This window comes from Gopherus flavomarginatus, chromosome 4, assembly GCF_025201925.1.
Source record: "Gopherus flavomarginatus isolate rGopFla2 chromosome 4, rGopFla2.mat.asm, whole genome shotgun sequence".
In the NCBI taxonomy this organism is placed as follows: Eukaryota; Metazoa; Chordata; order Testudines; family Testudinidae; genus Gopherus; species Gopherus flavomarginatus.
Window position 1 is genome coordinate 155,543,904 of NC_066620.1, and position 13,214 is coordinate 155,557,117.

At 45.6% G+C, this 13,214-nt stretch overlaps 1 protein-coding gene across 3 annotated transcripts in view; it reads left to right on the top strand.

Moving 5' to 3' along the window:
• The window catches only part of PHIP (pleckstrin homology domain interacting protein), a 339,268-nt gene that overhangs the window by 191,936 nt on the left and 134,118 nt on the right, over positions 1-13,214 (top strand). For all 3 annotated transcript variants that reach the window (XM_050950076.1, XM_050950077.1, XM_050950079.1), the window contains 2 exons: positions 3,976-4,113; positions 5,710-5,893. In XM_050950076.1, the coding sequence (XP_050806033.1) occupies positions 3,976-4,113; positions 5,710-5,893 (322 nt within the window). The remainder of the gene's footprint in view (positions 1-3,975; positions 4,114-5,709; positions 5,894-13,214) is intronic.

The following is a 13,214-nucleotide window of genomic DNA, read 5'->3' on the forward strand; positions in this document are numbered from 1 at the left end:
AGCCTTCGTTTTGAAGGTGCGCCCGAGGGCGCAGTAACAGTTTCCCCCACGGATCCTTCCCCCCCGTTTTCCAACCGCCTTTCGTTTTTCCTTCCGGCGTGGACCCAAATAACATCGGACCGCTGGGTCTTGCGCACGGTGCAGACGGGATACCGCCTGCAGTTTATATCGTTTCCTCCTTCCCGCCCCCCTTCCTCGTCCCTCTTCAGGGACCCCTCTCACGAGCAATTCCTTCGACAGGAGGTACAGATGCTCCTCAACAAAGGAGCTATAGAGGCGGTTCTGGAAAACGAGAAAGGCAAGGGGTTTTATTCCCGCTACTTTCTGATCCCCAAGACCAAGGGAGGCCTCAGGCCTATCCTCGACCTGCGAGAGCTCAACAAATACCTAGTGAAGTTGAAGTTCCGCATGGTATCCCTGGGGACCATTATCCCACCCCTGGATCCGGGAGACTGGTACGCCGCCCTCGACATGCAGGACGCTTATTTTCACATTGGCATTTGGCCACACCACAGACGTTTCCTTCGATTCGTGGTGGGCCCCCTTCACTACCAATTTGCAGTCCTCCCATTTGGCCTTTCTACGGCCCCGAGGGTATTTACAAAATGCATGGCAGTCGTTGTGGCACATCTTCGGCGCAGTCGTATCCATGTGTTCCCTTACCTAGACGATTAGTTAATTCGGGGCACGTCGGAACTACAGGTTTGCAGCCACGTCCGCGTGATCACCGGCCTGTTTGCTACCTTGGGCCTCATGATCAACATAGACAAGTCCACCCTGCTCCCCACGCAGAGGGTGGAGTTCATCGGGGCCGTCCTGGACTCCACCGTGGCCAGGGCTCTTCTGCCGTTACCGAGGTTCCAGGCATTGTCGGCGATCGTTCAGCGATTGCGGGCAGCCCCCTTGACATCAGTACGGACATGTCTAACCCTGTTAGGCCACATGGCAGCATGCACATTTGTGACCGGTTACGCTCGGCTCCGCATGAGGCCGCTCCAGTTGTGGCTCATCGCACATTACCGGCCGGCAAGGCAACCGCTAGACATGCTGATCACAATCCCCCAGGGGGTGTTAGATTCTCTCGGCTGGTGGCTAGACCAGTCCGTAGTGTGTGCGGGGCTCCCTTTCCACCCACCTCAGCCTTCCGTGTCCCTAACAACGGATGCCTCAGATCTCGGCTGGGGGGCCCACCTGGGAACCCTGAGAACACAGGGCCTGTGGTCCCCGCAGGAGGTGAAGATGCACATCAACATGCGGGAGTTGAGAGCTGTCCGCCTTGCTTGTCAAACGTTCTGTCACCAGCTTCGAGGTCGTTGTGTCGCGATGTTTACCGACAACACGACGACCATGTACTATATCAACAAGCAGGGCGGCACCAGATCTTCTCCCCTATGTCACGAGGCGATGCGACTCTGGGACTTTTGTGTAGCCCACTCCATTCACCTCACGGCTTCCTTCCTCCCCGGAGTACGGAACACGCTGGCAGATCGCCTGAGCAGATCCTTCCTATCACACGAGTGGTCCCTTCGCCCGGACGTCGCCCTCTCAATCTTCCAGAGGTGGGGTTATCCCCGTGTGGACCTCTTCGCGTCCGGGGGGAACAAGAAGTGCCAGGCGTTCTGCTCCTTTCAGGGCAGGGAGCCCGGGTCTATAGCGGATGCCTTCCTTATTCCGTGGACGACCCACTTGTACTACGCCTTTCCCCCATTCCCACTGGTCCACAGGGTCCTTCTGAAGGTGCGCAGGGACAGGGCTCGCGTGATCATGGTAGCCCCGGCGTGGCCCAGGCAACATTGGTACCCCATGCTGCTGGACCTGGCCATAGCCGACCCAGTTCCCCTGCCCCTTCACCCGGATCTGATCACCCAGGAACACGGGACTCTCTGTCACCCGGACCTGCAGTCGCTGCACCTAGCGGCGTGGTTCCTGCGTGGCTGACCGGTTCTGAACTGCGCTGCTCCACCCCGGTACGGGAGGTACTTTTGGGCAGCAGGAAGCCTTCCACTAGAGCGACATACTCGGCCAAGTGGAAGCGTTTCTCCTGTTGGTGCGTGGAGAAAGGTCTCTGCCCTATGGAAGTTTCGGTGGCCAATATCTTAGACTATGTTTGGTCCCTCAAACAACAGGGTCTGGCGATATCGTCGTTGCGGGTCCACCTGGCAGCTATCTCCACCTTTCACCCCGGTGGGGATGGCCGCTCCGTTTTTTCTCACCCGACGGTGTCTAGATTCCTGAAGGGGCTGGAACGTTTATACCCTAACGTCCGACTCCCTGCTCCAACCTGGGATCTTAACCTGGTGTTGTCTCGGCTCATGGGGGCCCCCCTTTGAGCCGTTAGCTACTTGCTCCCTACTCTCTCTCTCTTGGAAGACTGCCTTTCTAGTATCTATCACCTCAGCTAGGCGGGTGTCGGAACTCCGGGCTCTCGTGGTAGACCCCCCCGTATACAGTCTTCCACAAAGATAAGGTGCAGCTGAGGCCACACCCTGCCTTTCTCCCCAAGGTGGTCTCGACCTTCCACATCAACCAAGAGATATTCCTCCCGGTTTTTTTCCCGAAACCTCACTCTTCAGGCAGGGAGCAACAGCTCCACTCGCTTGATGTCCGTAGGGCTCTCGCGTTCTATGTGGAGAGGACCAAACCGTTCCGCAAATCCCCCCAACTTTTCGTGGCAGTAGCGGACCGCATGAAGGGGCTTCCTATCTCCTCGCAGAGGTTATCCTCATGGGTAACGTCCTGTATCAGGACCTGCTATGAGCTGGCCCACGTTCCTACGGGCCGTGTGACTGCGCATTCTACCAGGGCGCAGGCGTCGTCGCTGGCTTTCCTCGCCCGTGTGCCCATCCAGGAAATCTGTCGGGCAGCGACCTGGTCATCGGTCCACACCTTTGCTTCCCACTACGCCCTGGTCCAGCAGTCAAGAGAGGACGCGGCCTTCGGATCTGCAGTGCTCCATGCCGCGACTTCTAACTCCGACCCCACCGCCTAGGTATGGCTTGGGATTCACCTAACTGGAATGGATGTGAGCAATCACTCGAAGAAGAAAAGACGGTTACTCACCTTTGTAACTGTTGTTCTTCGAGATGTGTTGCTCACATCCATTCCACACCCGCCCTCCTTCCCCACTGTCGGAGTAGCCGGCAAGAAGGAACTGAGGAGCGGGTGGGCCGGCAAGGGTATATATCGAGCGCCATGGCGGCGCCACTCCAGGGGGCGACCTGCCGGCCCACTGGAGTTGCTAGGGTAAAAAGTTTCCGACGAACGTGCACGCGCGGCGCGCACACCTAACTGGAATGGATGTGAGCAACACATCTCGAAGAACAACAGTTACAAAGGTGAGTAACCATCTTTTTGGCTAATATTCCATCTGAGATATGTAACACAGCTGCATGGATCTCAGTTCACACACTTACCACTCACTGTTCTCTAGTGTAGGCTTCCAGATCAGGTGCTAATTTTCAGTAGGGCTATTCTGCTATCCTAATTCAAGTAGGACTCCTTTTATCCATCTCCAAGCAACTAAACAATTGTTTGTTAGTCCCCAAGAGTGAAATCTGTGTGGACAAGCACTTGAAAAAAGAATGATTACCTTCCCTCTAGTATCTGGTTCTTTAAAATATGTTGTCCACATAGATTCCACAACCTGTCATCCATCCCACTACTAATTCACAGTCCTGTTCCTGTGGCTTTCTGTATTGGTGGATAAGCCCACTCCACCCTTTATGCTTTCAGCTGGGGAGGCTTGGTGTGCTCCAGGGCTCCCAGGGTGCACATGTGGCCCTAATTGATGCTACAAATCAAAAAGAATCTGATCAAGGGTGTATGTGCGCCACATGTGGAATCTGTGTGGATATGATGTATTGAAGAACAGGATATTTACTTCTCCAGGAACTACCCAAGGTTATTTTGCATTACTTGCTGTGACACTCATACAAGTTTGAATGTAGTTTTGTTTCTTGCATTTTTTCCCCACAGGACTGAACCAAGTACTGAGTCAACAAGCAAATCAGGAAGTTAGTCCGTTGGACAGTATGATACAGAGACTTCAGCAAGAACAAGATCAGAGACGTTCTGGGGAGGCAGGCACCAGCAATACTAGCCGGATAGGAAGAAGTAAGACTTCTTTTATTTCTTTTCAAGCCGTTTACAATGAGGGCGTGTCTACACTGCAGTTAACACCCACAGCTGGCCCATGCCAGCTGACTTGGACTCAAGCTAAGGGACTGTTTAATTGCAGTGTAGACCGTTGGGCTCAGGCTGCAGCCCAAGCTCTGGGATGTTTCCATCTTGCAGGTTCCTAGAGTCCAAGCTCCAGTTAAACAGCCTATTAGCACAGGCCAGATGTGTATTTTTAATTGAAATGTAGAAAGAGTATGTGAAATGGAAAGTAAATGGATATAATGAGAATGAGGAGGTATGAGAGTAGTGGAAAAGACAAACTTGGGGATAAATATTACTGCTGCTTTCTGGCTTTTTTCTAAAATTTAATGAATTATTTAACAGAAAGGAATATAGATTGTAACCGTACAGTAGCTGTACAGCAAAGCTCAAAAAATTGTGCTGCAACCACGTGATCTTTTGAAGAGAGTATTAATTTAATACTGTTGTGTAATCTGGAAATAGCTACCTCACTGATAAAATACCATAGGTGTCACAAAGGATATGGGAGATATGAGGCAATACCTGAAAAAGGATGGCTCTGGAGCAGCTTTAGTAAGGACCAATGCAGTTAGCTTGCAGTACATCTCCTGGTAATCTGCAGGGGAATAAAAATCAGATTAAAATAATGAAGGTAAATCTCAAGAAGGAGCAATACCCAGAACTGTCAGACCAGAGGTAGAGATATTAACATCTTACTGTGTGAAAATTTCTACATGAAAGGACCTTGAGGGGATGCCTAAGCAGTCAGCTCCTATTTGAGTGTTTGGAGTGTGTGTGTTTGTTTTGTTTATGTGTTTATTTGCATATTTGTTTTGTTTTCGCCAATATACTATCAAAACCACTTTTTTGAACTGGAAACCTAATCTCCAGGACTCCATCACTTCACAAATTCTATGAGTGTCACAATGGATCTGATTTTTTGAGGATAGTAGCTTTTTCACATTTTTTAAGGAGTGACTGGATTCAGTAGGAGATCCAGGTTCCTCAGATGTTGTGGCTGCTATGGATAGGGAAAGAGAGGGATGCCACAAAGTATCCCCATTCTTACACTTTTTCCTCTTCTTTGAGAATTATGTCCAGCTAGGGTTCAAGAGACAGAAAGTCTGTGGGGATGGTAATCTCCAGCTGTGGTGAACCTACAACCTGAGATCAGTGACAAGAGCCTACTTAATTTCTGTCAGTTTAAGATAAAATATAACCCTTAATGTGAAAAGGTTTTCAGAAGGTGGTTTTAAAGGCCAACAGTTAACATATACTGTATGGATTGAGAGAACCTACAGTAATGCTTTATCAGCTTATCTTTACGTTATTCAGATCTTTACACTTTTACTGCTTGTTGCCTGTGAACTGCATTCTTGTGCAGGAGAAATGTGCCTCCGGATAATATGGACATACAGTTCCACTTGGACATTTTCAGTTAATGCTTTAATTTTCTTCTGAAGCAATAGATCAAGTAAAGTATGTACTAAAATTGCTACTCTTGCTCTTTGTTTTTGCAAGCCTTCTCTTAGAGTTTAGATGACTACAATTACTGTTTTAATTTGTCAGGCTCTGTAAGCTCTACCTCAGAAGTACATTCACCACCAAATATAGGATTAAGGCGCAGTGGGCAAATTGAGGGCGTGCGACAGATGCATAGCAACGCACCACGAAGTGAAATAGCCACTGAGCGGGACCTCGTGGCTTGGAGTCGAAGGGTTGTGGTACCTGAGCTGTCACCAGGGGTAGCCAGGTAAGAAATCTCCTCTGAAAGCTGATTGATTAATTGTCTTAAATTGTTACATTTGAATTTTAGTTTTGTTGACATAAGGTAACTCAGTTTTGATATGTGTTTATCTTGATGGATTTATAGATCTATAAAGTGTACTTTTAAAAAAAATCAACTTGCTATTTTTGCATCTTTTAGAAGAAATGGCATTTAGGTAGGCGCTGATTAGGAAAATCATAGTTTGGCAAATCCAGGATTAGGCTGTCATACTGTGCTGAGGGGACATAAATGCCTAGGATCAGTAGCTTACTCCATAAACACTATAACTGTATTGTCTGGCTGCTGGGAGCAATCATTTGGCTATGGCACCTTATTTTTACGTCTTTGTCCCTTTTTTGGCAGGGATGGGACACTGACCCAGTTCATCATTTTTCTGATATGAACCAAAAATCTGGGTTCATTTGAGAAGAATGAAGAACTGGGTTGGTGTCCCACTGTGACATTACCCAGGGTACAATCTGGACTGTTAAACAGCTGTCCCCTCTCAATTCTCCAGCCTCGGGTGCCTTTTACGCTGCTTCACTGTGAGGCAACCACTCCTGGACTACTTACCCACAGCCTCCAGCATGTAAATTACTCCCAGCTACATTGTATGAGTGTTCTGGCCAGCCACTTTTGAATTACACGTCAGAGCAACACCAGCAAATTCATGATCCCAAACTTTCCCCCAGAAATGTGTACTGCTTGCCCTTTTCTGGCAACACAAGCTCTCATAGAATAGAATCATAGAATATTAGGGTCGGAAGAGACCTCAGGAGGTCATCTAGTCCAATACCCTGCTCAAAGCAGGACCAACGCTAACTAAATCAGTCCAGCTCATAAAGTCCATCATTTTATTTATACAAAATTATATGCACAAATCCTGTTATCCCAAATGAAGTTTCCCAGACACTGAAATCCAAACACACTGGTTTAGATAAAACGATAAGACAAGTTTGTTAATTACAGAAAGATAGATTTTAAGTGATTACAGGTAGTGAGGCATAAAAGTCAGAATTGGTTACACAGAAATAAAAGGTAAAACCTAACTAATACTTAACAAGCTAAGTGAATGCAAAGCAAAAGTGTCTCAGCGTATACTCCAGCAGTCTCACTAGTTGATTTCCTTTCAGAGAGGGTCCTGTCCCTCAGTCCAGAGCTGTTTCTTTGTTCCTCGGGGGGTTGTGGCTGCTGTGGGTAGAGAGAAAAGGAGGAATAACTTGGGGCATCTGTTCCCCATTCTTACTGCCTTTTGCCTTTTCTTTGAGAATCATCTCCAGCTGGGGTTCAAGAGACAAATTTTATGTGGACGGGAACAGCCAGCTATTTCTTTGGCAAAATGTAAATTTCTCACTCTAACACTTTTTCCTGCCAAAGAATGGCCCCTTAACTAGATGATAGTCCATTTGATTTCGTTAACACCTGCCTGAGGCCTCAGTTTGCCTTTTATCTCTGAAGAACTGGTTTGTGGCTGCTTCCCAAGATCTGGATATGTCTTAGTAACATCATACAGTGGAATCTTATAATTTTGCATACAGTGTTGCCACACATATTTTACCAGGACAGTAATGATGAGCAAATTAGAGTTTTGAAATGATACCTTACAAGGCATAGTTTGTACAAAATGTATCATAGTTTGAAAAAGGGGTGAACATAATAGTGTTACAGACTCTCACACCCACCTCTGCCAAAAAAAAAAAAAAAAAAGTCAAGACATTAAAGTCTGTAGTAATTTTATTTCTGTGGTGGTAAAACTCCCATAAGAAACAGATGTTGAGAATAAATCTGCTCTGTTCCTGACCGCAAACACAAGCTTTTGAATGTATTTACCAACCTACAGCTGACTGCTTCTTGAAAATACTACTTCCAAATATGTTTTACTCAGTTGCCTTAGATGCTATGTGGAGTCTTCTGAAGAATCTGTGGCTCTTAAATCAGAATTAAAATCTTGGGGCTAGAAACTGGCTTAGTGCTTGGAATCCGATAAAAGCTCTTTTTATGAACCGAGTATACTTTAGAGTAGCCACATATGCAAGGTAGCTGCTGTTTGAACCCTAACCATATCCAGGAAGTGCACTCATGAATTCAGATTCTCACTAGAATGAGAGAGAAATTAGTCTTCTTTCAGTATATATCAATGTGGATCTTTCTGTAGGTATGTGTACCTCTCATGTGTGCAAGCTTTGAATCTTTTGAATAGCAGTATCTGGTGGGCTCATGCATGCACCCTGTGCTGCCTCATTCTTCCAAGTGAGGGCATAAAGGGTAGAGTGGTCTCAACCTTCCCTCAGTTCTCACTGACTGTCTGTGGCAGTGAGATGTAACCTGGACTGTTTGACCAGCTTCTCATTTTTCAGAACTCTGTTACAGTGAATCCCTCACTTCTCCTTTTTTTTATAAGTTCCTTTAAAAAAGAGAGAGGGAGATCGCAGTTAGGATAGGCAGGAGGAGACCTCCCTGTACAGTGAGGTGAGATGCTTTGCCCAAATTATCATCACTGGGGTTAAACCTTCTCCTTCCAGTGATGGCTTAATGCCTCTTGTAGATGGACACAGAAGATGCCTGTTCTTCCTTGGGGGAGGGTCACATCCCCAACAAATGAATTTTGGATATAGTTGCCCATGGCTACATGATTAAGTTCACTTCCCTTTGCTCTTCTCACGAAAGCCTTTTGCAATCAGAAGCAGCCTTGTTATTTCATCTAAGAGCTATAGAAGCGATTCCACAGGAGTATGGGGAGACAGTTTCTGAAGAAGAAGAAAGGGGGTCTTCATCTTATCAAGACCTGAGGAAACTAAACAAATACTTAAGCGGTTCTGATTCAAGATTGTTAGGTTTGCCTCTGTTATTCCATCTCTCCAAGCTCTGGACTGTTTTGTAGCTCTTAACTTACAGAACAGGTACTTCCACATTGCCATCCACCAAGCGCACAGGAAATGCCTGTGATTCACAGTGGGACCAAATCACTATCAGTACAAGGTACTGCTCTTAAGATGCTCCATGGCATTGAGAGTCTCTATGAAATACTTAGTTGTCAAGATGGTGCACCTAAGGAAGAAGGTGTCACGCTGACTTGAGTGGCTCACAGCCGAGAGTGCCAGACTTCAGGGCGGAGACCCCAAACTGGTTGCATGTTCTACAATTAGATTTCACCAACCTACTAATCATATGGCACATGACCGAGATTTGTTGCTGAATTTGTCACTGATTTACTTGAACGGTGGGCTACCAGCTCTTCACTGGCGGCTGATGATGATGCTATCAAAGGGCTGGGCCCACTGCGAGAAGACCAACCCAGTAACCAATGTGAACTCCTGAAGCATCTAACATTCTTACCACGGAGTACAGACAGTCCCCTTGGTCGTTCCAGTCTATCTTGCCATCCAGGCAAAATGGATTTAGGTCTGGTCTACACTATAGAGCTAGGTTGATGCAAGGCAGCTTACGTCGACCTAACTATGCAATTATCTACGCTTAAATTTTGTACCTGCCGATGTAACTGCCCTGCTACGCCGACTTAATAACTCTACCTGCATGAGCAGCGTAGAGTCAAGGTTGATATTGTTAGGTCAGCGCAGTGTTGGTGTAGACATTGTGTTGCTTACATTGACTGTAACTGCCTTTCAGGAGCCATCCAGCAATGCCCCATACTGATAGTACTATCGATAAAAGAGCTCATGAAGAGGATGCACACCGCTGACACAAGGAGCAAAGTATAGACACACTCAAGCGATGTAATTACTGCAGTGGCTGTATGCCGATATAGGTCCCTGCGACCCACCGCTTCCTGCAGCTTCCATTGGCTGGTAACGGTGAACCGCACCACTTTTTGCTCTGGAGGGCCATGCCTGCGGACAATTAATGTTCGCAAAATGTCTCATGATCCGCAATCAGCTTATCCCAATGGGCTGCAGGTTGCACACCTCTGATCTAGAGCATTAATAACAAACACATCTGCCTTGGGTCGAGTACCCTTCCTGGACCATCTGTTGAAGCTACACAGAAACTTCTTAGGACTTAGTCATCAGACTGCTGACATCTGTGGCATTGCTCCCAGTCCTGTGACATTCAGTAGCACAGATACTGAGAGAGAATAAGTCTGAAGCGTACTACATAAAGAAACAAGGGGTAGCCTGCTCTTCTTCCCCTTAGCAAGAAAGTGATCGTGCTATGGAAATGGTGCTCCCTGCGTAGCATAACTTGGACAGCCCGGCACCTTCCAAGGAACAACAACAACCTGATAGATTTCTAAAGCAAGCAGGCAGTCACCAACCACAAGTATTCACTGCTGAAATCTGGAATCTGATGATAGACTGGTTTGCCACAAAGGACAGACTTCTGTTCTAGTGGAGGCATGGACACAGGATCGTTGTCAGGCACCTTCCACAATGACTGAGAAAGATCCTGGACTTCTTTATGCCTTTCTACTAATTCCCAGAGCGATTGCCACAGCCAGATATAATCAAGTGAGCCTCACCCTCATAACTCTGTGCTGGCCAAGACAATTGTGGATGATGGACTTCCTGCAGATGTCCATGCAACTACAGATCAGGTTCCCAGACCTGTGTTCTCAATAACAGAGTCAGGTATTCCATCCAGACCTGAAGTCACTGCAACTGATAGCCTGCGTAAAGGTACAGTTATGATGAAATGCTAAGGGAAATTAGAGAGGCTATCAAAATTAAGAACTCAATAATACTGGGAGATTTCAATTATCCCCATATTGACTGGGAACATTTCACTTCAGGACGAAATGCAGAGATAAAATTTCTCAATACTTTAAATGACTGCTTCATGGAGCAGCTGGTACAGGAACACACAAGGGGAGAGGCAACTCTAGATTTAATCCTGAGTAGACCGCAGGAGCTGGTCCAAGAGGTAACTTTAACAGGAGCACTTGGAAATAGTGACCATAATAAAATAGCACTCAACATCCCTGTGGTGGAAAGAACATCTCAACAGCCTAACACTGTGACATTTAATTTCAAAAGGGAGAACTATGCAAAAATGAGGGTGTTAGTTAAACAAAAGTTAAAAGGTACAGCGACTAAAGTGAAATCCGTGCAAGCTGCATGGGTGCTTTTTAAAGACACCATAATAGAGGCCCAACTTCAATGTATACCCCAAATTGAAAAACACAGTAAAAGAACTTAAAAAGAGCCACCGTGGCTTAACAACCATGTAAAAGAAACAGTAAGGGATAAAAAGACTTCCTTTAAAAAGTGGAAGTCAAATCCTAGTGAGGCAAATAGAAAAGAGCATGAACACTGCCAAATTAAGTGCAAGAGAGTAATAAGAAAAGCCAAAGAGAAGTTTGAAGAACGACGAGCCAAAAACGCCAAAGGTAATAACAAAATGTTTTTTAAATACATCAGAAACAGGAAGCCTGCTAAACAACTAGTGGGATCCCTTGATGATTGAGATAGAAAAGGAGCATTTAAAAAGATGATAAAGTCATTGTGGAGAAACTAAATGGATTCTTTGCTTCAGTCTTCATGGCTGAGGATGTTAGAGAGAGTCCCAAACCTGAACTGGCTTTTGTAGGTGACAAATCTGAGGAACTGTCACAGTTTGAAGTGTCTCTAGAGGAGGTTTTGGAATTAATTGATAACCTCAACATTAACAAGTCACTGGGACCAGATGGCATTCACCCAAGACTTCTGAAAGAACTCAAATGTGAAGTTACGGAACTATTAACTAAAGTTTGTAACCTGTCCTTTAAATCGGCTTCGGTACCCAATGACTGGAAGTTAGCTAATGTAATGCCAATATTTAAAAAGGGCTCTAGAGGTGAGCCCGGAAATTACAGACCAGTAAGTCTAACGTCGGTACCGGGCAAATTAGTCAAAACAATCGTTAAGAATAAAATTGTCAGACACATAGAAAAACATAAACTGTTGAGCAATAGTCAGCATGATTTCTGTAAAGGGAAATTGTGTCTTACTAATCTATTAGAGTTCTTTGAAGGGGTCAACAAACATGTGGACAAGGAGGATCCAGTGGATGTAGTGTACTTAGATTTCCAGAAAGCATTTGACAAGGTCCCTAACCAAAGGCTCTTATGTAAATTAAGCTGTCATGGGATAAAAGGAAAGGTCCTTTCATGGATTGAGAACTGGCTAAAAGACAGGGAACGAAGGGTAGAAATTAATGGTAAATTCTCAGAATGGAGAGGGGTAACTAGTGGTGTTCCCCAACGGTCAGTCCTCGAACCAATCCTATTCAACTTATTAATAAATGATCTGGAGAAAGGAGTAAACAGTGAGGTGGCAAAGTTTGCAGATGATACTAAACTGCTCAAGATAGTTAAGACCAAAGCAGACTGTGAAGAACTTCAAAAAGATCTCACAAAACTAAGTGATTGGAAATCAAAATGGCAAATGAAATTTAATATGGATAAATGTAAAGTAATGCACATTGGAAAAAATAACCCCAACTATACATACACTATGATGGGGGCTAATTTAGCTACAGCGAGTCAGGAAAAAGATCTTGGCGTGATCATGGATAGTTCTCTGAAGATGTCCACGCAGTGTGCAGAGGCAGTCAAAAAAACAAACAGGATGTTAGAAATCATTAAAAAGGGGATAGAGAATAAGACTGAGAATGTATTATTGCCCTTATAAAAATCGATGGTACGCCCACATCTCGAATACTGTGTACAGATGAGATCTCATCTCAAAAAAGATATACTGGCACTAGAAAAGGTTCAGAAAAGGGCAACTAAAACGATTAGGGGTTTGGAGAGGGTCCCATATGAGGAAAGATTAAAGAGGCTAGGACTCTTCAACATGGAAAAGAGGAGATTAAGGGGGGATATGATAGAGGTATATAAAATCATGAGTGAAGTGGAGAAAGTGGATAAGGAAAAGTTATTTACTTATTCCCATAATACAAAAACTAGAGGTCACCAAATGAAATTAATAGGCAGCAGGTTTAAAACAAGTAAAAGGAAGTTCTTCTTCACACAGCGCACAGTCAACTTGTGGAACTCCTTACCTGAGGAGGTTGTGAAGGATAGGACTATAACAGAGTTTAAAAGGGAACTGGATAAATTCATGATGGTTAAATGGCTATTATCCAGGATGGGTGAGGAATGGTGTCCCTAGCGTCTGTTTGTCATAGGATGGAGATGAATGGCAGGAGAGAGATCACTTGATCACTGCCTGTTAGGTTCACTCCCTCTGGGGCACCTGGCATTGGCCACTGTTGGTAGACAGGATACTAGGCTAGATTGACCTTTGGTCTGACCCGGTACGACTGTTCTTATGTTATGCAACTGAACGCCATGGAAAGGCAGTTCTCC